This window comes from Schistocerca americana, chromosome 7 (assembly GCF_021461395.2).
Source record: "Schistocerca americana isolate TAMUIC-IGC-003095 chromosome 7, iqSchAmer2.1, whole genome shotgun sequence".
NCBI lineage: Eukaryota > Metazoa > Arthropoda > Insecta > Orthoptera > Acrididae > Schistocerca > Schistocerca americana.
The window spans coordinates 558,963,171-558,986,661 of record NC_060125.1 but is presented as its reverse complement, the minus strand read 5'-3'; the positions used below and the strand labels follow the sequence as shown (position 1 = coordinate 558,986,661).

General features: G+C 40.1%; 1 protein-coding gene across 1 annotated transcript in view; it reads left to right on the top strand.

Moving 5' to 3' along the window:
• LOC124621981 (NEDD4 family-interacting protein 1-like) overlaps positions 1 to 23,491 on the top strand; it is a 59,439-nt gene that overhangs the window by 369 nt on the left and 35,579 nt on the right. The window contains exon 2 of the mRNA XM_047147518.1: positions 23 to 154. Coding sequence (XP_047003474.1) covers positions 23 to 154 — 132 coding nt within the window. The remainder of the gene's footprint in view (positions 1 to 22; positions 155 to 23,491) is intronic.

Sequence of the window (23,491 nt, the reverse complement as noted above, 5' to 3'; positions counted from 1 at the left end):
ATTTCTTTCTAAATACCAACAGGCTTCGGCTCCTAGCGACGTTCAGCATCCGACAGTACCCATTAATTTGAGTACATCATTACCTACCAGTAATATATTGCATGATGACACCACGCTGAATGCAGCATCAGCACCGCTATACAACGATGATATGGTAAGGTGTCAACCTCTTTTCTTCATTTGGTTATTTTAGCTGCACATGAATCAAGACGTATCTAGTAGACATCTATATAATGGAAAAATATTAAATGAATGTTTCAGCTAAACATATCAAGTTTTCGAAGCACATTGTGTGTAGGAACAGTTCATTCATTCACTCATCGTGTTCTGTAAATCCTATCATGAAGAACAGTTTTTAAGGGATGTGGCACAAATTAAGTTATATAGTGAAAGCCAGGCAACTATAGCTTGCCATGTCTGTAAAGTATGCTCACAACAGATGAACTGACTAGCACTTATGTACCCACTAATCATGGTAGTTAGGTAGGCCTACATACACTTGTTCGTCTTCGCGCATACCGCCATCAGCTGTCTGTATACTGATAAAGTCAGGATATCGCTAATACAAATATTAGTCTTGTAGTTATGTTCATGAGCATATTCCTCAGTATTCTGATATATTTTAGGAGTGCTTAATGATCTATTCTCTTACTTTGTTTTAAATATTTAGGGATATTCAATTTTCTTTCTGATTTTCACTAGCAACCTGTTATATATGTTTGGGTCTAACTGAAATGTTGAATACTGCTTCATCAGCCGACTGTCAAACTGTGACGTTCCAACCCAACCGAGACCAAGGCTATTCTATAGATCAGTCTGTCATTAGAACCTGCGTTTCAGAAAGTAATATAGATAGACACAAAATAAGTTTAGCCAATGTTCAATTCTCTTTATGTTTGTGCACATGTGGCATCACGTGCCACATCATCGTCATGCTTTGAGACAATGCCATCTTCAGGTATTGGCAGGTTCAGACAACCTAATTTTTGCATCGGGATACAAAACTCCATTTTGAGAAAGAGACACAGTCTGTTTGGAAGTTATTCCTACTACTAGTATTGAGGTTGTGAGTTACTGAGTTCATCCTAAATTCACTCTTGTTATTAAACACAAATAGTATTAGGGACTTTAAGTATTGGCATGCGAGTGTACAAATCCCTAGGTCACTTAAAATTCTTCTGCAAGATATTCAGTTATCAGCTGTGCACAATATTCTTATTGCATTCTTCTCTCACATAAAAACTCTCTTCACATTAGCTGCAGTGCTCCAGAAGATTGTCGTAAGACAGAACTCAGAGCAAATATGCGAATACATCAACAACACTGTGTGCAGATCAACAAAGTGAGAGAGAGATTTCTGAGTGCAAAGAGGGGGAACTGGGCTTTTTGGTTAACTTGTCCAAATGCTGTTGCCATGTATGTTTATAACTGGAAGCCCATGAAGTATGTACATTGAGCCTCAACCTATGTGTGCACATTGATTTCTACTTGTGTTACGTTTTTAAATCTTTTTCATTTGTTTCATAAAACAAAGGATTAAGCTGTTTTGCTGTGAACCAGTTTTAAATCTGTTTCATTATTCTCATGGCAGTATCAGTTATGATGAGTTCAAGTCCTTTTTGAATATAGCATACCCATCAGCAAGTATTTGAAGAGCCCTCCAGTATCGTGGGTAAACCATTTAAGATGATCAAGAACAGGAATGGGCCAAGCACCAAACCTTTTGGCGCACCATATGTAGGCCTAATGTTTCCTCACTCTGAATTGAATCTTATTCCTGTTGTGTCATTTGCTAAAGCGACCCTGTTTTTTCAGTTGCTAAGAGATGACTTGATCCATGCAAGGGCAGACATCTAATGCTATAGGCCTACCATATTAGTTTCATTATCCAAATTCAATGACCTACCAAAGATTTTACAAGATCAAAGAAAATTACTATTTTTATTGATTTGTAAGATCATACATTGCCTTCTTTTTTACAGAAGTGAAATTAAGCTGTTGTTAAGAGGTAATTCTCAGAAAGAAGGGTCGGGTCAATCTAAAGTTTTCTGCTTTGACCCGTGATGTAACTGTGTTACGTTGTGTCATGCCATAATGTCATGGTGTTTTTCAGACGGATTGTATTTGTAGATGGCGTGTTGTAGTATTGATGGTGCTCTCTTGTCTTGGTTGTTTGTTTCAAATCTTTTTGTTAGGTATGTTGGCGAGTCATTTGGCATTGAGAGTGGAGTGTGTCAGGTCATTATCAGAAGAGTTAGTGCTGTTTTGCATGTGAGTTGTTTCGATTTTGCATATTATGGCTGATGGATTCATGTTTGAGTTTGGAATGATCAGTGCCATGTGTTTCTTATGGTCGAGATTTAATGTTTGTTTTTTTTGTTGTTTTTTTTTTTTTTTTTTTTTTTTTTTTTTTTTTTTTTTTTTTTTTTGCCAGTCACAGATACTACAGAAATTAACTTCTAGGTTGGCCATTTGAGAGGTTGTTTTCGTGATGTATTATTTTTGTTATTGTTCTTTTTGCAGGGAAGTTTGCTTGCAATTAATTGTTTTTAGGGGGAAATGGGGAGGGGAGAGTTCTAGTGGAAATAGATGAGTCACAATTTGGGGAAAGCAAATTTGGGAGAGATGGTCCTTGTATGGATTGTAGTGGGGTGGGGAGCTATGTCAGGGAGCTGGTTTTCAGATGTTTTTCAGATTTAGAGATAGACTAAATGGGTATTAGTGGGTTTGATTGAGGATTATATTTAGAGGGGTAGAACTAGTTTCTGATTGTGTTTTTTTTTCCCCCCGTAGGCATTTAGGGAAAAGTGGGTATCAACAGTTAGGATTTAATCACAATATTCAGTTGAAGGATTGCAGTACTGAGGCTTGTACAAATATATTAGAGGGGTATTGTGGGTCTGTTAAATCCATTGTAGAGAAAGGGAAGAGGCACTGTTCCACTTTGCAGTCTCATCTAGTTGAATACTTTTAGCAGAAGAATGTTACGGATGATTTTTGTCCATTTCATTGAGTACTAAGGGCTATAGGGTAAATGTTTAGGCCGAGGGTCATTAGTCAAAGAGCTTTTTTGTGGGGGGGGGGGGCATATAATGTGGTTAATGTGGGAAGAGGGTGAATTAGGAGTGATTTAGCTCTTCTTTTGTTTGGAGGGGGTTTATTTGGAGAGCATTGGGTTTGGAAGTATGGGTGTAATTATGAATTTCGTTTTGCTTTTTAGATTGGGGTGGGGAGGGGGTTGACCAGCCTAGATTTATGAGATGGTGTCTTTGGTTGGTAAGTATTTTTGTGGTTTTTATTTTTTATGTGGAATTCTATAGTGGGTGTGTTTATACTTGTAGTTGTACGTATACATAGAAATGTGATTATGCAAGTTTTCATGAATTTCAGGGTTTTGTTGTTAGTGTTTGGTAATTGTGTTGGATTGTGGTTGGTAGGTGTTGTGTACATTGGTTATGATCATTGGTTACATTACTTTTTGTCATTATGTGAACGACTTTTGGTTTATTGTACTGTAGACTTCGTTTTAGATGGGTAGGTGAAGGTTTCAGTAATGGATTTGATGAGTTAAGTGTGTTGGTTTATGGTACTGAGGGCTTTGTTTTAACTGTCATGGAAGTGAAGTGAAAATTGCAGTATTGTGTTTTGTGCAGGTTCGCAGTATCAAGGGCTTCATTTGAACTATACAGACAAAGTCAAATTAGCAGCTCTGGGTTTTTCTGCTGTGTGTGGGTTACTGATATTGTAACCCACATATAAAGGGCATGCGAATTTCAGAATACTTACTCTTTTTTTTTTCCAAGAGCTTTGAACTTTGTGCGCGTTATTTTTTTATTATATTTGTTTTGCAATTGTGTCACTATTCTTATTGTCATATATTTAGTTTTTCCCTGCCCAACACCCCCTACAGCCCGCGTAGTTGTCCTGTTAGTTTCATTCTATTGCTGCGGTTAAATATTTAGCATGTTATTTATGTTTGTTCATGGATGTAATGAGTGATGTCATGTTCATCATATTATATATGCTTCGCACTATTGATGATGTCACGAGTTGAAGATCATGGGTGGTACTGCAATTTTCGGGTTTGCTGAACATTCAGTATTCTCGTGTAAATTTGTGAACACAGAGGGCTCACCACCTGGATTGAAAGGTAACACAAGGGTGTTACTACCAAGTCAGCATAAAATTGTAATACTTCGATTGAGATATCATCATAATCGTTTACTACTCTAGAGTGTATTTGCAATATCTTTCAACAGGTGGCGTGGCAAATCTGATGTTTGGTGATGGAGTATGCATTACCTGTATAATATAGTTTATGGGATCTGCTTTTGATACCATCTTCGTCCATGTGTTATAAATTTCTGTTGGGAAGAATCCACTGAATTTAGCAGCTAGTGATTTGAATTTCATATTACCTTGGGATTGACCATTTCCTCCAGTTCCACTCATTGGCGTTGACCTATGTCATAACCCTTTTGTGTTGTGTGATGCGAAGGAGGTGCGGTGTTTTTGAAATAGTTCGTGCTTGTAGAGGGCGTTTTGTAGTAAGCAGTGGTGCATCCAAGTGTGGAATGTTTATCTTTCTAAATTGTTTGCGAGTGGTATTAGGGTGTCATTGGACCTAATGCTGTTGTTACTTGGTGTTTTTGGTTGTTGGTTTTTGTTGTCAATGAGTTATTTTAATGCCATTAGTTATTGGCTACTAATGTTTTTCCATTTTGAAATTATTAGTTCATTGTGTTGTTCATTGTTGGAAATTTTTTACTAAGTATGCATCTTACAATAAAGTTTACTAGTTGTTCATTTGTTGCTGCTACTGGTACTGATATGGTATCTAAAATAAAATATCTCCAGTTGTATTGTCTCTGGTTGGAATGAGTGACATATCATCAGTGCGTGGAAATTGTGGAACTGAGCAAAGTCTTTGCATCTCAAACCAGGAATGAGTATATATCACGGTGTTCTCATTGAGTTTCAGTAATTATATTTTTGGGTTTTTTGTGTGTGTGGTGTGTGTGTGTGGGGGGGGGGGGGGGGCATGCATGCATGTGTGCCCCAATTAGATTCATTTATTAGGTGATTTTTGGGTGTAAGTACGTTTTTATGCCCTTTTGGTCCTTATTGTAAAAAGAGTATTGTGTTTCTTTAAGTTCATAATTTTCTTTGAGATGAGATGTGGGTATCGAAATTGGTGTTGGAGTACTTTTTTTGATTTTGTGGTTTGTAGCTGAAGGTCATATTTAATAGTTTACCCTGGTGCATATTGTGGAGTGTGTTGTTGTTATTTTGTCTTGTTAGTTTTTTATAATAGCTTTGCTACTTACGGGTTGTTGGTGCGTGGTCTTCATTTGAGCTGAGCTACATTGGTGAAGCTAAATTTACAGTACCAGGTTTTCAAGCTGTGTGGGAGATCCTGGTATCACTTTCACCATTCGAGCTGTATAGGTCAAGTGAAATTTCAAATTGTGTTTCTTGTGCACCCTTTTTGTTTGGTTTATTCTTGAGGATTTCTTTTTTTGGGTTTGTTTTGGAGTGATATTATTCTTATTGATATATTTTTAGTTTGTCATCACACCAAAGTCCCTAATTCCTACAGTTCTCCCTTTAGTTTCGTTTTATTGGTAAACTGAAATACTCCAGATGTTACTTGTATTTGTTTGCGAGCATTACGATCTATCTTGTGGTTGCCATCTCAAATGTGCGTGAAACCTGGGTGGCCAGCGTGTTGATGGCATGATGGGACAAAGCATACAGGTAGATTTGTATTGCAGCTACTGTCAAGTTGGACTTATGTTCATTTGTGTTCCACTGTTTCATGCCCAATAATGTTCCAAAATGCTTGAATTTTTGGTGCATAGTACGTGGTTTTTTGTCTTTCTGATGACATGCTGAATGTTGTAAATGAGAATCTGTGTCTCTGTAAATTATGTATTCTTTGCAGTTAATTTCCATGCATGTTCTTTTTTCTTGTATATGTGCATGTGTTCTGAATATTACATGCATGCATTAGTACAATAAACTTACCACTATTGAAAAGTACCTTTCCCAGCGTCCTTCAGACTCCAAATCCGCTACCTCATTCCTCATATACCTTAATGCCTTTATCCTAATTCACAACTACTTCACCTTTGAAGGGAAGGTACACAAACAAATCTGCGGCACAGCCATGGACGCCCAGTGAGACCCCACTATGCCAACCTGTTTATGAGCTATCTAGAGGAGATGTCCCTAGCCTCCCAAAACGGCAATCATGTAGTCTGGTTCAGGTTCATTAATGATATCTTCATGATCTCAACTCGGGGCCAAGATGTCCTATCCTCATTCCTTCACAATCTCAACACTTTTTCTCCCATCTGCTTTATCTGGTCCTCCTCAACCCAGCCTGCTACCTTCTGTGACATGGACCTCTTCCTCTTTGATGGCTCCATTCACACCTCTACCCACACTAAAACCCACCAACCACCAACAATACCTGCATTTTGACAACTGTTATCCCTTACACACCAAAAAATTCCTCCCATGCAGCCTGACCTGAATGTCTGCAGTGAAGAACTCCATTGCCCAGTATGCTGAGTGTCACATCAGGGCCTGCACAGTCCGCAAACAGATCTTCTGTACTATTGCCTCACACACCCCCAATCCTTCCATGAACCAGCTACAGAGGAGTACTCCCTTAATCACCAGATACCACCGTGTTCTGGAACAAAAGAACCGCACCCTTCATCAGGCCTTTGATTACCTATCACCACCTCCCCTCCTAAAATTATGTTTTGTCACCTAAACAACCTCGACAACATTCTAGTCCCTATGCCAATCCCAGTCCCTGGCCACAGGGATGACATCCCTGCGGAAGACCCACAAGCAAGACCTGCCCAATTGACCCACCCAGCACTTCCCATTGCACAGTTGGGAGCTATCATTACAACACATTCTCTGCTCCCGAAATTATCACTGCCTCAACCTATGGTAACCTACTGTCCCAGCACCATCCACCTAACAGTTTCCACCCCGTCCGTCCTATCACCTCCTCCCTATTCTCGTACTCCCATACTTTTTGTGTGCCGCCATCATCAAACGCACCCTTCCCCATTCCTTTCCTTTTGCCCTCCCTGCCCCCCCCCCCCCCCAAATCCCCCACTCCATGCCCCACAGCCTCTGGACACTGCACCTGTTGGCAATCTAGTCACTACATGTTTCGACAAACAGTGCTCTTCTCTTTCCCCACCCTGCTATCACTACCTCACCCCCTCCAGATTGCTGCTTCCATTCTACATCACAGTTGCATTCTGGTCTGAGCTGCCAGAGATGGCGGTCACATGTGTATGAGGTGTGCGTGCTTCTGTGTGTGTGTGTGTGTGTGTGTGTGTGTGTGTGTGTGTGTTTTCCTTTTCTGAAGAACGTTTTGGCGGAAAGCTATTATGTAAGTGTCTTTTTTTTTTTGCCTGTCTGCAACTCAACATGTCATCTTTATGTGAGTAGCAATCTGTCTTTCCTCATATCATTGATATTCCAACCTGGAGTTACTTTTGTTAGATGCAGACTTAGTAAGATAGTGGAAAAGGGACATTTCATCGCCACTGAAATGAAACTGTTGATTAATGATAAACAAAAGAAACTATTTGCAACAGCAATGCTTGATAGTGGCATGTACAAATTGGATAAACCAGATAGTTGTTTAGTGAAAGTCACACGCATATCACTAATGAACAACACAAACTTGTGGTATAAAAGATTAAGACATTTAAGCCCTGACAGAATGGAAACTTTGCAAAAAGGTGTGGCTAAGGGCAGTAATTACAGAGTAGCTATTGCTTTTCCATGTGTTATGTGCTTGGAAGGTAAATAGAGAAGATTACCTTTCGAGCATTCTGCGTTGAGAGCAAAAGGTATCCATGAATTAAAACATTGTGACTTGTGTGGACTGGATGAAACAATATCAGTTGGAGTTACTAGATATTTTTATATGTACTAAATGACAAACATCACGTACCAGAAAGTATTAGTAATTTCAAGGAGCCAGGGGAAAAATAGACTGGTTGTAAAATTTACACATTGTGCTCAAACAACAGGAATGAATAGGTGAACCAAGAACTAGTAGACTTCTTAAAGAATGAAGGAATAATTCATCAAACTACAATATCCTAAACACCGCAATAAACAGACTAGCAGGAAGGTGTAACAGAACATTAGTAGAAAAAGATAGGCACTTGTTATTTGCTGCAAGTGTACCATTAAAGCATAATTGAGAGGCAGTCACTACAACTGTTTATTTCATTAATAGATCACCTAGAAAATTTTTAAAAGGCATGACATCAGAAGAAACTATTGTCAGAAGAAAACCAAACCTTCGGATTTAAGAATATTTGGCAGCAAGTCCTTAATCAGTCTACTTGAAGCAAGTACGCATAAATTGGATAAGAACAACATTGAATGTGTATTTTACTGGTAGGATACTCTGAACGGAGCAAGGCATGTTGGCTATTTCAACCCAACTAACAAAAATTAATAAAGACATAAGAGGTGATACGTAACAAAAATACTGTACAGAAGAATGATATAACAGTGCAAGTTCGTAGGAGCAGTTATTTCTGAAATTAAGCAGAGTGAACTAGAAGTAATTGAATCTGAACCCATTACTGATGAGAATAATGATGGCTCAAGATGTACTTTATCCAATCAAAGCAGCTTAGAAAATTGAAATTCATGAGAGACAAATAAAAATTCTGTTTCTTCACAGCAAAGTCAAATGCTTAGAAGATTATCAAGAATTCCAAAACCAATAAGAGTGAATGATTACATGATCTGCTATCCTACGGACACAATTGCGTTCAAGCAATTAAAGAAGAATTGCAGTCACCTGCTGAAAATCAGACATGGAAATGGAATTTTTACCCTCAGATATAAAGCTAATCGACACCACGTGGTTTTTCAAAACTAAAAAGACTCTCCAAGGATACATTTTCAGGTATGAAGCACAGCTGGTAGTTCAAGGATGCATATAAACAAAGGGTTTAAGCTGTGGAGAAACATGTGCTCCAGTGCTCCACAATAATTCCGTAAGCTATCTGTTTGGTTTAGGCACTAAACATGACGAAAATATAGAGCACTTAGGCATAAAGAGGAAGTTTACATCAAAATCCAAAGAAATTGATATTAACACTACAACTGTTCATGATAGATGTATCATGAGGCTTAAGAAAACAGATTATGGATTACTTTGAGGCTTAAGAAAACAGATTATGGATTACAACAAGGTAGTCACAACTGGAATTTTAAGCTAAATGAAGCAATCTTAAATTTTAACTTTACAAGTAGTATATAATGGAACAGTATTACTTCAAATTGTTCACAGTGTGTTATAATAATATTATTATTTGATTGATTTATGAATATTTGATAATGCTAATATGTAGAGAGAGGTAATCAACACCTTGTGAAACTATAAGATGATTTGATAACATCTGTTTATCTATTGTTCTAGCCGTAAGCATATACACAAACATTAAATGTATAGCAGCCATTAGGCTGGAAGACAGCCTTCTTGTTGTGTTCTGGAGCACTTTCTCTACAAAGAGAATTATGTAGTAGGTTGGCACAGCAAACAGCACTGAGAAAGGGTAATATATAGGCCTTCCCACTCTCAGTTTTGTGAATACCATTTAGGCAGTATGTGGTATAGTGCAGCCTTGAGCTGTGGGGAGTAGCCTGCTAACAGTGATAATGGCAGGTCATGTGACATGTTTTGAAAGACATTTGTGCTATCCTTGGTACAGTTGATGGCAACATGAGTAGTAACCAACAGTTCTGCAAATGAAAGTTGTCTCTATAATATCGTTATTTTGAGTGCAAGAGTTTTACCGGCAAAATAAGATGTGTCTAATGTAGCACCATATTGCTTCAAGTATGCTAATCAGGGGTAGCTATTATGGTTTTTTGATTACCCAGTTTATTAGAGATGAGAAGAATATGCAGGAATATCTTAGCACCATGTCCTCATCTGCACTACATCAGCAAAGGAAAGGTGCAGACAGTTTATGCTATATTACTATGTAGGAGAGCCAGACTCATGCTGTTTAAAACTGTGTGAAAAGTGATTTTGATTTAAATACATAGATTGTGAACTGTAATGAGTGTTACCATTTCATTTCAAGCACCTATTTCATTTCATTTAAATCCTTTGTTAAAGTTACTAATTTCTGGTTGGAAAGTTGCACCATTTGAAGCAACAGTGTTGGTGTGCATTAATGCGAGAAAATGAGTCACACAAATTTGATGGGTCACATTGTTTCATCCTTTGCCTGACTCTTTATTGGCTTAAATTCATTCACTCAAAGTTCCATATGAAAGTAAATGATGCCTAAAGACCAGTAGTAACTTCAGTTTTGCTTTCAAGTTTTTAAAGTAATTTTGTATGTGAAGTAATTTAGTCTGTAGATTTCATTTTGGTACCACAAACATCACTTTCATGAAACAATAAATTGAGTATCGCTTTTAAGTTGAATTAATAAGTTGACTCTACCAATTCATGCCTTCAGGACTTTGCGACTCTTTGTAGCAAGTGTTCAATTGTTTTTCAGAAGGACCATTCGCAAGGTGAGTCAGTATTGATCCTAACCTAATAGTGTGTGATGCACTGTACTTTAGTGCAAAACATCATTTGTCGAAACAATTTGTTTCACAATGACTCGTAGTTGGTCCAATTAACGATTCAGATGCAGCAATATTCCCTAGTTAATTTTCAAAGAGGTACAAATGCAGTTAATTACAGTGTGAGTGTGCATGTTATATAAAAGTAGTGTTCAAAATGTATGTATTGTTGGTTTAGTTGCAAGTCGAAAGTTATGGGTTAGGAAAGGTAACCGAAGTGGTGACACGGTCACACTGCTTTGCAGGAACAGCCAAAAACTCGTCACATAAGACGGTTTTAGAATGCTATCTTTTACAAATAAGAGGAGGTTGGTAGGGTTGTGACAAGATCAGCAGAGCTACATGTTTATCTAAGGAATAATGGAATAATACGAGGGTTGTTTTTTAAGTGAGGGCCGTTTTTATTTTAAAAAAAGATACAAATACTTTTGTAAAAAAACTTTTATTTTCTGATTCTACACACTTTTACCTATTTTTCTACATAGTTGCCTTGTTTATTTAAGCACTTGTCATACCGTACAACAAAGTTTTTAATTCCCTCTTCAAAGAATTTGGCCGCCTGCTCCGACGGCCAAGAGTTCATGGCCGCTTTCACTTCATCGTCGTCATTGAAGCGCTGCCCGCTGAGATGGTGTTTCAGGTACCAGAAAAGGTGAAAATCGCTAGGAGCAAGGTCGGGGCTGCATGGTGCATGGTCCAAAACTTCCCAGCCAAAAGAATCAATCAAATCCCGAGTCTTTTGAGAGGTGTGAGGCCTAGCGTTATCGTGCAGGAGCAAAACTCCTTTTGTTAGCATGCCGTGCCTTTTGTTTTGAATTGCTCTGCGGAGCTTCTTTAGAGTTGCACAGTAGGCATCTGAGTTGATTGTCGTTCCTCGTGGCATAAAGTCCACTGGCAAAACACCGCGCCGGTCCCAGAACACAGTTGCCATAATCTTGCGCTTTGACAGCGTCTGTTTAGCTTTGACCTTGACGGGTGAGGTTGTGTGTCGCCATTCCATCGATTGTCGCTTGCTTTCGGGAGTGATATGGGATACCCATGTTTCATCTCCAGTGACAATTTGACTCAACGTGTCATCCCCTTCTTCCTTGTAACGAATCAAAAAGTCCAATGAAGTGGCAAATCTCTTCCCTTTGTGGTCCTCTGTGAGGAGTCTGGGTACCCACCGAGAACACAGTTTCTTAAAGTTTAGGTTTTCAGACACAATTTTGTACAAAACCGATCTTGAAACTTGTGGAAATTCCAAAGAAAGAGTGGAAATTGTGAATCTTCTGTCCTCACGAATCTTTGTTTAGACTGCAGCCACCAAATCATCAGTGATCACAGAGGGCCCGCCTGAGCGTTCTTTGTCATGGATGTTTTGACGGCCAGTTTTAAACTCTCTAACCCATTGACACACTTTACCTTCACTCATTGCATTCAAGCCATAAACTTCTGTTAACTGACGATGAATTTCTGCAGCTGATAGGCTTCTCGCGGTCAAAAAACGTATCACTGACCGTATCTCACACGCGGCGGGCGATTCAATAATCGTAAACATTATAAAGTAGCACAGCAGTGCGTACACGTCAGCTACAGAGCTGCAACTTGCATCAGTGTGAACGGGAAAGATGCCGGCAAGTGGCGCGGTGGCTTGTTACGGCGTCCGCGCGAACTACGGGACTATACGCGCGAACGGCCCTTACTTAAAAAACAACCCTCGTGTATTAATTAAATATTTTTGGAAGGTGGCTATCAACAACCATCAGGTAATGTATAAAATGCATGTTTGACCATCAGCTGCTTTTATTTTAAACCCAAATATCAACCAATTTCAGTCATGGGCCATCTTCACAGATAAGTGTTAAAATGGTTTAAGCCACAACATTACATTTGTAGAAGCAAACATACAAACACTAGTGTACACAGAGCAGACTGCTCTGTGTACATCTGCTGATTGGTTTGAAGAACATTCTGGACAATTCAAGCAAATTATTTGGCCACCCGGATTGCCCAACATGAATCCCATCGAGCATTTGTGGGACATAATTGAGAGATCAGCTCATACACAAAATCCTGTGCTGGCAACACTTCCGCAACCGAGCGAGGTGGCGCAGTAGTTAGCACACTGGACTCGCATTCGGGAGGACGACGGTTCAATCCCGTGTCCGGCCATCCTGATTTAGGTTTTCCGTGATTTCCCTAAATCGCTCCAGACAAATGCCGGGATGGTTCCTTTGAAAGGGCACGGCCGACTTCCTTCCTTATCCTTCCGTAAACCGAGGAGACCGATGACCTCGCGGTTTGGTCTCTTCCCCCAAAACAACCCAACCCAACACTTCCGCAACTATGGATGGCTATAGAGGCAGCACGGTTGAATATTTTTCCAGGGGACTTCCAACGGCTAGTTGAGTCCATATCACATCGAGGTACTGCACTTTTCCGGAGAAAAAGAGATTCAATACGATGAACCATGGACCTTACCGTTGGTGGGGAGGCTTGCGTGCCTCAGCGATACAGATGGCCGTACCGTAGGTGCAACCACAACGGAGGGGTATCTGTTGAGAGGCCAGACAAACGTGTGGTTCCTGAAGAGGGGCAGCAGCCTTTTCAGTAGTTGCGGGAGCAACAGTCTGGATGATAGACTGATCTGGCCTTGTAACATTAACCAAAACGGCCTTGCTGTGCTGGTACTGCGAACGGCTGAAAGCAAGGGGAAACTACAGCCATATTTTTTCCAGAGGACATGCAGCTTTACTGTATGATTAAATATTTCGGAGGTAAAATAGTCCCCCATTCGAATCTCCGGGCGGGGACTACTCAGGAGGACATCGTTATCAGGAGAAAGAAAACTGGTGTTCTACGGATCGGAGCGTGGAATGTCAGATCCCTTAATCGGGCAGGTAGGTTAGAAATTTTAAAAAGGGAAATGGATAGGTTAAAGTTAGATATAGTTGGAATTAGTGAAGTTTGGTGGCAGGAGGAACAAGACTTTTGGTCTGGTGATTACAGAGATATAAATACAAAATCAAATAGGGGTAATGCAGGAGTAGGTTTAATAATGAATAAAAAAATAGGAGTGCGGGTTAGCTACTACAAACAGCATAGTGAACGCATTATTGTGGCCAAGATAGACACAAAGCCCATGCCTACTACAGTAGTACAAGTTTATATGCCAACTAGCTCTGCAGATGATGAAGAAATAGATGAAATGTATGACGAGATAAAAGAAATTATTCAGGTAGTGAAGGGAGACGAAAATTTAATAGTCATGGGTGACTGGAATTCGTCAGTAGGAAAAGGGAGAGAAGGAAACATAGTAGGTGAATATGGATTGGGGGGAAGAAATGAAAGAGGAAGCCGCCTTGTAGAATTTTGCACAGAGCATAACTTAATCATAGCTAACACTTGGTTCAAGAATCATGAAAGAAGGTTGTATACCTGGAAGAATCCTGGAGATACTAAAAGGTATCAGATAGTTTACATAATGGTAAGACAGAGATTTAGGAACCAGGTTTTAAATTGTAAGACATTTCCAGGGGCAGATGTGGATTCTGACCACAATCTATTGGTTATGAACTGCAGATTGAAACTGAAGAAACTGCAAAAAGGTGGGAATTTAAGGAGATGGGACCTGGATAAACTGAAAGAACCAGAGGTTGTAGAGAGTTTCAGGGAGAGCATAAGGGAACAATTGACAGGAATGGGGGAAAGAAATACAGTAGAAGAAGAATGGGTAGCTCTGAGGGATGAAGTAGTGAAGGCAGCAGAGGATCAAGTAGGTAAAAAGACGAGGGCTAATAGAAATCCTTGGGTAACAGAAGAAATATTGAATTTAATTGATGAAAGGAGAAAATATAAAAATGCACTAAATGAAGCAGGCAAAAAGGAATACAAACGTCTCAAAAATGAGATCGACAGAAAGTGCAAAATGGCTAAGCAGGGATGGCTAGAGGACAAATGTAAGGATGTAGAGGCTTGTCTCACTAGGGGTAAGATAGATACTGCCTACAGGAAAATTAAAGAGACCTTTGGAGAGAAGAGAACCACTTGTATGAATAACAAGAGCTCAGATGGCAACCCAGTTCTAAACAAAGAAGGGAAGGCATAAAGGTGGAAGGAGTATATAGAGGGTTTATACAAGGGCAATGTACTTGAGGACAATATTATGGAAATGGAAGAGGATGTAGATGAAGACGAAATGGGAGATAAGATACTGCGTGAAGAGTTTGACAGAGCACTGAAAGACCTGAGTCGAAACAAGGCCCTGGGAGTAGACAACATTCCATTAAAACTACTGATGGCCTTGGGAGAGCCAGTCATGACAAAACTCTACCAGCTGGAAAGTAAGATGTATGAGACAGGCGAAATACCCTCAGACTTCAAGAAGAATATAATTATTCCAATCCCAAAGAAAGCAGGTGTTGACAGATGTGAAAATTACCGAACTATCAGTTTAATAAGTCACAGCTGCAAAATACTAACGCGAATTCTTTACAGACGAATGGAAAAACTGGTAGAAGCGGACCTCGGGGAAGATCAGTTTGGATTCCGTAGAAATGTTGGAACACGTGAGGCAATACTAACCTTTCGACTTACCTTAGAAGAAAGATTAAGAAAAGGCAAACCTACGTTTCTAGCATTTGTAGACTTAGAGAAAGCTTTTGACAATGTTAACTGGAATACTCTCTTTCAAATTCTGAAGGTGGCAGGGGTAAAATACAGGGAGCGAAAGGCTATTTACAATTTGTACAGCAACCAGATGGCAGTTATAAGAATCGAGGGGCATGAAAGGGAAGCAGTGGTTGGGAAAGGAGTGAGACAGGGTTGTAGCCTATCCCCGATGTTATTCAATCTGTATATTGAGCAAGCGTAAAGGAAACAAAAGAAAAATTCGAAGTAGGTATTAAAATTCATGGAGAAGAAGTAAAAACTTTGAGGTTCGCCAATGACATTGTAATTCTGTCAGAGACAGCAAAGGACTTGGAAGAGCTGTTGAACGGAATGGACAGTGTCTTGAAAGGAGGACATAAGATGAACATCAACAAAAGCAAAATGAGGATAATGGAATGTAGTCAAATTAAATCGGGTGATGCTGAGGGAATTTGATTAGGAAATGAGACACTTAAAGTAGTAAAGGAGTTTTGCTATTTAGGGAGTAAAATAACTGATGATGGTCGAAGTAGAGAGGATATAAAATGTAGACTGGCAATGGCACGGAAATCGTTTCTGAAGAAGAGAAATTTGTTAACATCGAGTATAGATTTAAGTGTCAGGAAGTCGTTTCTGAAAGTATTTGTATGGAGTGTAGCCATGTATGGAAGTGAAACATGGGCGATAACTAGAAGAGAATAGAAGCTTTCGAAATGTGGTGCTACAGAAGAATGCTGAAGATAAGGTGGGTAGATCATGTAACTAATGAGGAGGTATTGAATAGGATTGGGGAGAAGAGAAGTTTGTGGCACAACTTGACTAGAAGAAGGAATCGGTTGGTAGGACATGCTTTGAGGCATCAAGGAATCACAAATTTAGCATTGGAGGGCAGCGCGAAGGGTAAAAATCATAGAGGGAGACCAAGAGATGAATACACTAAGCAGATTCAGAAGAATGTAGGTTGCAGTAAGTACTGGGAGATGAAGAAGCTTGCACAGGATAGAGTAGCATGGAGAGCTGCATCAAACCAGTCTCAGGACTGAAGACCACAACAACAACATTGGGAGGTGTCCCATGACTTTTGTCACCAGACCAACTTATGATAAGAACGCTAAATGAAAACGCAGTTGCAAAAGCACAGGGCTTTTCATGAGCCATGGTGAACTCTTACTGCATGCAAGAACAGTGCTCACCATTTATTCTTGTGTCAGCTGTGGGAGAATTAAAGACAGTGTATGGGGCCAGGTCCACCAACCAAGGCAGCAAGAAACAAGACCTAATTGAACTCCAAAGTATGACCTGATGCTACAGAGGCAGATGGAAACTGTGACACTCTAGTAGGCGTAGGCATGCTCTACAAAGTTGACATCCACCATCCAAATTCGGTGAGTGGACCTACATGGCTAGCAAACTGCAGACTCAGACTACTATCCAGACAGACACTTTCACTGATGGTCAACCCACAACTGACCTCTGCCGCCACGTACCGTGACACCACAGAAGCCAATGAGAATGCATACATGGCTCATTTCTCCCTCCACTTCCCCCCTCACACCCCCCCCCCCCCCCACTCCACTCTCTCTTAAACGAAAATGGGGTGGGAGGGGGTGATAGTGGCAAGACCTCAAAATTTGAAGGTCTACCTGTGTTTCAGCATCTCAGTTACTGGGACTACCTTTGCACTAACTTAAATGTGCCATGAACTGTCTCTGACCTGAACAAGAAATCTGATTGAGCAGATCACCTTTGATGGTGTATGCCTCCACAAAGCGAGGGTGCATCTTAGTAGTAACTGTACTACTTTGTAGGATCCCAGAAATTCTTTAAGAAACGAACACCAGCCTTTAATGAGGAAGGCTGCCTGCCCATCATACCCGATAGTCTCCCTCTGGTTTGCAAAACAAATGATGTTCCTTGCAGCATCCCAGTTTTCTCTAATGACATTGGGATTAATGCCCTCAGGAAGGTGGTCAATAATTGACCACAGGGTTTGATATAGTGAGTTAACTGGAAGCAAAAACATTAATTCGGCAGGTGCTGTTTTGTGGGTTTCATGCATCTCTGTATTAAATGTGAATTTAAAGCTAGTTGATTGACTGCTCCCACTTCACCTGAGACTGTGCACGGAAAATAATCGGGGATGATTTCGAGATACAATAACTTGTTACACAAATTATGGCTGTGGGTAGTAGGTAATAGGCGGTGATCATGGTGTGAGAAATCACACTATTAAAAGAAAAACCATCTTAATTCCCAGGACAAAAAGATTGGCACAGCTCTAGATTTCACATTGTGTCTGTTCTTTTGGACATATCTGAAAGAACAGATGCCACACATCCATGTAAATCGTCAGCAGCTTATCGCTTACTGAACTGAAAATATTTTGGCCAGGTGCTGAATAGTAACTGCAGATTTCACAGATTGAGTTGAAAGCAACCGAACAAAAAGGAGTAAATGCATCAACCACAACAAATATGTATCAGTTACAGTTTTTAATATGGGGAGAGGCCCCAGATAGTTGATAAACACTTTATCCATAGGGTTCAGGGTTTTCTAGCTGACTGGAAGCCAGACTGCACCAGCAGGTACAACAATTGGGTTTAGCCATTCTGCATTCTTGATGTTGGGTGATTCACTTCCCTATGTCAGCATTTAAATTCGGCCAAGTTAAATCCCCTGTAATGCTTATGACAATTTTTTGGTACCTAGATGTCCCCACATACAGAATAGTGAAAGCACCTAAAAACTGCTGGTACCAATTCCTTCAGAAGACAAATCTTCACTTTACCATCACAGTGGGTATGGTAACACAAGAAGCTTTTAGTGATGTGATATTTTGACACCTGTTGACTGTCAAGTTGTTGCTTTGTGTTATTTAATTGAGCATCTTCATCTTGTTTCTGTGTTAAGTCGTCAAATAATCTAGGTTTCTCACCTAGGACTGCAGAAACACAAACGTGTTGGTGGTTAATTTGTGGGGGGCTCAACAATTTACGGGTCCACTGGAACATGCAACTAAGAGCGTCAGCAACTTCATTGTCTGCATCTCTGACATGCTTCACTTAAAAATGGAAGATGGAATTTCTGACTGCTTGGTGGACAATACGGCTTGTTTTACAAGGCCTAGCCAGTACCCAGGTCAGAGCCTGGTTATCCGTTTCGAGCTGGAATAGTTTGTGCTCGAGGTAGCACTTAAATTTCTTGAGTCCAAACAAGACAATCAAGGCCTCCAGCTCATATAAAGAGTACTTAACTTCGCAGCTAAGGACTTTGAAGCATAGGTGACCGACTTCAGCTGTACAGCACACTCTTGGAGTAACACAGCAGCAGTCTGCAAGATAAACCCGTGACTAAAATCATTAACAACCAAGTCAGGAGCACTAGCCAAGGCCATTTTTAGGGCATCGAACAAAGATTGGTGGATGTTGGTCTAATGAAATTGTTTGCCTTTTCTGGGCAAGTGATACAAAGGTGTGGCAAATTGGGCAAACTTACAAGGGAATGGTCAGACTTGTCATGCCGAAACATGTATTGCTTTTTTTAGCACTGTCATTTAACTGTGTAAAAGGTCCGTATGCAAAATTGTAGCTGCTGACATGAACTGGAAGTCACCTAAAAAAAAATCACGAACATGGCTGTGTTTCCTGCTTGGCGCTTGCAGTGACGGCTGGCCACCCCTGGAAATGGCGAGTCGCGAGCGTTGTGCGCATGGTCGGCAAGTGCGGCCGTCTTATCGCGGCGTTCACTAAAGAGGAATACCGCTGCAGGGTTTTGGTGGAAAGGGGAAACGAATATTCGTTTCTGTCGCATGCACGTCCTTTTAATTTCTGGTACGTATTTCGAAACATACCGTCCTGAAACTGGTTAGATATGTGAGAGATGTTCTGTACATGTTCATCTATACTCCGCAAGCCACTTTACGGTGAACATTCAATCTCCCCTCACAGGTGATGGCGAACCCTGTAAATGTTTTGGTGCTTGCCATGGAGATATACCACAGACGCCAAATGAAGCAATCAACAGAAAACACGCGTGAAGACTATGTGTTGTGCGACATGGTTGTTAAACTTCTAGACGAGCATGTAAATGGCGCAGACACCGACGGAAGTTGCACTCATGAAGACTCTTCGATTGATAGTGCCACGTACCATCGTCAATTATCTCCGAAAGTAACACCAGCAACTACAATTACCTTATCAGACAAAGAAAAAGCGGTGACGTATTGGTTGAACGAAAGCGATAAGAAACGCCTACGTGTCAGTACTGTTCAAAATAAGTATCACTTTATCCGTTCTGAATGTGAATTGTATAGATGGAAAAAGGAAGTCGCTGGAAATTACGACGGAGACAAATGCGCGACTTTTTGAGGTATTTACCGATGCCAGACAACAGTCATTTAGTGTCAGCGATACAACTTTGCGTGACTGGGCGTTCGAGATTGCCAACGGGATAGGCGCTAAAGAATTTACAGCTTCTCAGAGTTGGATTAGTCGCTTCACAAGATCGCATAAAATTGTGGCAATAAAAATAACAAAATTTGTATCGAGAAACAGGTCGGAAAATGAAGTGACACAAATCGAAATGATAGCTTTTCTTACGAATGCAAAAAATAAGATCGCTAGTTTGTGAATCGTACGTGTACAATGCAGATCAGTCAGGTTTTCAAAAAGAAATGCGTGCGAAAAGAGCACTGTCATTCAAAGGGGAAAAACATATTGAGGCGATTGCGCAATCCACGACTGCACTCACCCATTCATACACTATAATGCCCATAATTAGTCTGGATGGTTCATTTCTGCCCAAACTATAAGTGTGTCTTCAAGAACCAACTGGACGTTTTGTACCACGTGTCAAAAGAACAATGTTCTACGCAAACAATCTTCTCTAGACGCATCGAAGTCTGGAAAAATGGGAAATGAAAACGTTACACTTTTCATGCGTCATACTTTTCTTCCGTTCTGCGGGAACAAATCTCTTCTCCTAGATTCGTGGTCAGGTCATAAAAGGTCTGATTCATTAAAAGCTGTATTTCGAGCCCACCCTGACAAAGAAGTAGAGATACTTCAGATTCCATCCGGCACGACGAACGTAATTCAACCTTTAGACAGAGTACTTTTCCGTCAGTGGAGGGCATTTTACAGAAAACTAACAGAAAATTATTGTGTGCAGATTACTGCAATTTTCTATCTATCAACGTAACAATATTCTCAAGCTGCAATCAGTAGTACATTATTAATTTTCCTCCCCACGGTTTCAGAATTTGATTAAATATGCGTGGCACTCCTCGAAATATACTGATAATAGGCCTGATTCATTCCTAACACCAGCCCAGTTTTGTTACGGACATCTAACAACGTCTGTGATTCGCAGAGCTGTCGTATGTCGTCTTTGCTTGTATGTTCTTTGTGCACAAAAAACCTATGTTTTGAACACTGTATCAATATTTCGCATTTTTGCGGTAATTACAAGAAATAAAATTTGGACGTGTTGTAAATCGTATATTTATTTGTGTCTATTTCATAGCTATTGGAAAAGAATGTTGTAGATAACATATCAGTCATATTTGTCAACGAATGTTGAATTATCATACGATCGCCTTCACTGGGGAATCAGCTCTCTCACTGCTGTGGCAAGAGAGCGGCGCATAGCTAACGCCACCTTGTCCCTAGATGGCGTTGGTATAACGTAGCGAGAGAGGTGTCGGTTGTACAAGAGGCAGTTATAAGCTCGGAAGCCATGCGACAATAATGTCTTACTTCATGAAATTGTTTACAGACTTCCAGGTCATGTCAGCAGCTAAAATTCTGCATACAGACTTCTTGCAATGTTAACTCACAGTGGTAAAAAAAGCAACACAGGTTTCGACATGACAAGTCTGACCATTCCCTTGTTAGTGATAAATTTGTATAAAAAAACTTACCTTTCTTATAATCCTAGTCACACACTTCTTGTGTCTAGGTGGAGTGAACTGACAGCCTTAATGCAATCCTGATCAACCCCGATACCATTAGACCCGATTTCTCCCAAAAAGGAAATCTACTGACAGTCCAAATTTGCCGTGGAGGTTCTGCAGTCAGTCCGGCTTTGGGTTAATGGCATAAGACCTGGGGTAAATAACAAAGACATTCAAAGAATTTCAAACTGTATATTAAATTATCATCTACATAATTGTAAACACATTTAACATTAACTCACTTAGCTTAGGATCCAGCAAACACACAACAAACAAACAAACAAACAAACAAGTCATGGTGGCCAACCCAAAAGGGACATTATTATATTCAAACAGTTTGCATTCAGCACAAAACACAGTGAGAGGCTTTGACTGTCCGGCCAGTGCCACCTGATGATAGGTCTTATTAAGGTCAAGAATGGTAAAATAACAAGCTCCCGAAAACTGGGTAAAATACTTATGAAGGGCAGATAAAGGCATTGATTCTAATACCACCTTTCAAGTAATGGAACGCTAATCAACCGCTGATCAATAACCATTGCCACTGAGCCCAGGAACTAGAAAAATAGACAAGGCATATGGTGACACTGATGCCTAGTCACACCACCCTCCAAAAGTTTATCAATAATCTTACGTAGCTTCTTCATTTTAAGAGGAGAGAATCGATGGAGCTGTGGTCACCAAACTTTTTTTCACAGCAGGCCAGATAACTGACAAAATTATGAGCATGTGTCACATCATCACCACGTGTAAAATACTTGCAAGCCTGAAAGAAAGCTCTGGGAAAAAGAAGAAAGACTGAAGTTCAGCATTCCATGTTAATCATGGGTGAAGTGGCATGTAATGCACAAAAAACAACTAACATATTTATTTACTAAAAAGTTGTCAAATAAGGTAAAATAAGCAAAAGGATAGCTTCATCAGACCTAGTATATGCATATTCGAACCTCACAAACTATCCAGCAAAAAACGTTACTGAGATTTGTGAACCTGTGTTTAGCTTTTGAGATGTCATCAATGGTTGGTGCATCCAATCAAGAGAATTGCTCTCAAATCTTCATCATCAATTTCATTCAATGTGCCGAGTTCACATGCTTCATTTTTGAAAATGTTTGCTCAGAGGCATAACTTGTTCCAAACGCTGATACCATACCAGAAGCAAATTTCTTCAATTTTGGAAACTCAGCATCAGCTAAGCAGCGATAAAATTCAACAAGTTTTCTTTGTCTGTGCTTATCTTTTCAATAAGTTGTTTGCTTGAAAATCAATCAGCTCTACTTGTAGGTATACTGGCACATCAAACTAATTGTGGAACAGAAGAATGTTATTCTCAATTTTGTTAAGGTCTAAAGATGCCTCCAAATGCTGCTTCAAGTCACATGTTTTTTAAATTCAAGATTGACATATTTGAGGAATGTAGCTACAAACTCTTGGAAACAGTGAAAATAGAAAAGTTTTCTCCTTCCAGTTGTTTTTCAAACAATGACAACTTTCTCCTAAATCCTTTGATAATTCTGCAGAGATCAAAGATGGCATTACCCTTTTATAAACGAACCCACCAATATCCCATTTCAGCTACCTGTTAAATTCTTACTAAACTGATCATGTGGAGCCGGACACACAATTTTGTTGTAATTGGTATTAAACTTTTTAATTATGAAATAACAAGTATGAGTTAATTGGAATTATATGCTTTTGCTTGCAGCAATGTTTAAATATTGCACAGGATCACACTGTTAATGTCTGGAAACCACAGTCTATCTTGCTGGCTGTGGCTTGCAAATCAGTTGGGACAACGTGTGGTTCATCTGCATGTGTGTTGTAACAAAAACCACTGTTTGTGACATACACTGTCCCTCGTTTCAGGGCTTATGATAGGTCACCAGAACCCTGATGAAGAGCTTTGATTATCTATCATGGTGTCCTGAAATGAGGGACCTCCTACCCTAGTTTCTCCCCCCCCCCCCCCCCCCCCAGAAGCGGTGTACTGTTGCCCACCTAACCTCTGAAACATCCTAGTTCATCCTTGTGCCAGTCCCAATCCCATCCTCTTGCCGCAGGGATCATATACCTGTGGAAGACCCATGTGTCAGACTTGCCCAATCCAACTAGCCAGTACTTTCTATTCCAGCCCCGATATAGGCTTATCCTGCCCCATCAGAGGCCATCCGCTTGTGAAACCAGCCATGTCATATACCAGATCTACGGCAATCATTGCAGAGCTTTTTATGTTGGTAGGACTTCTGACAAGCTGAT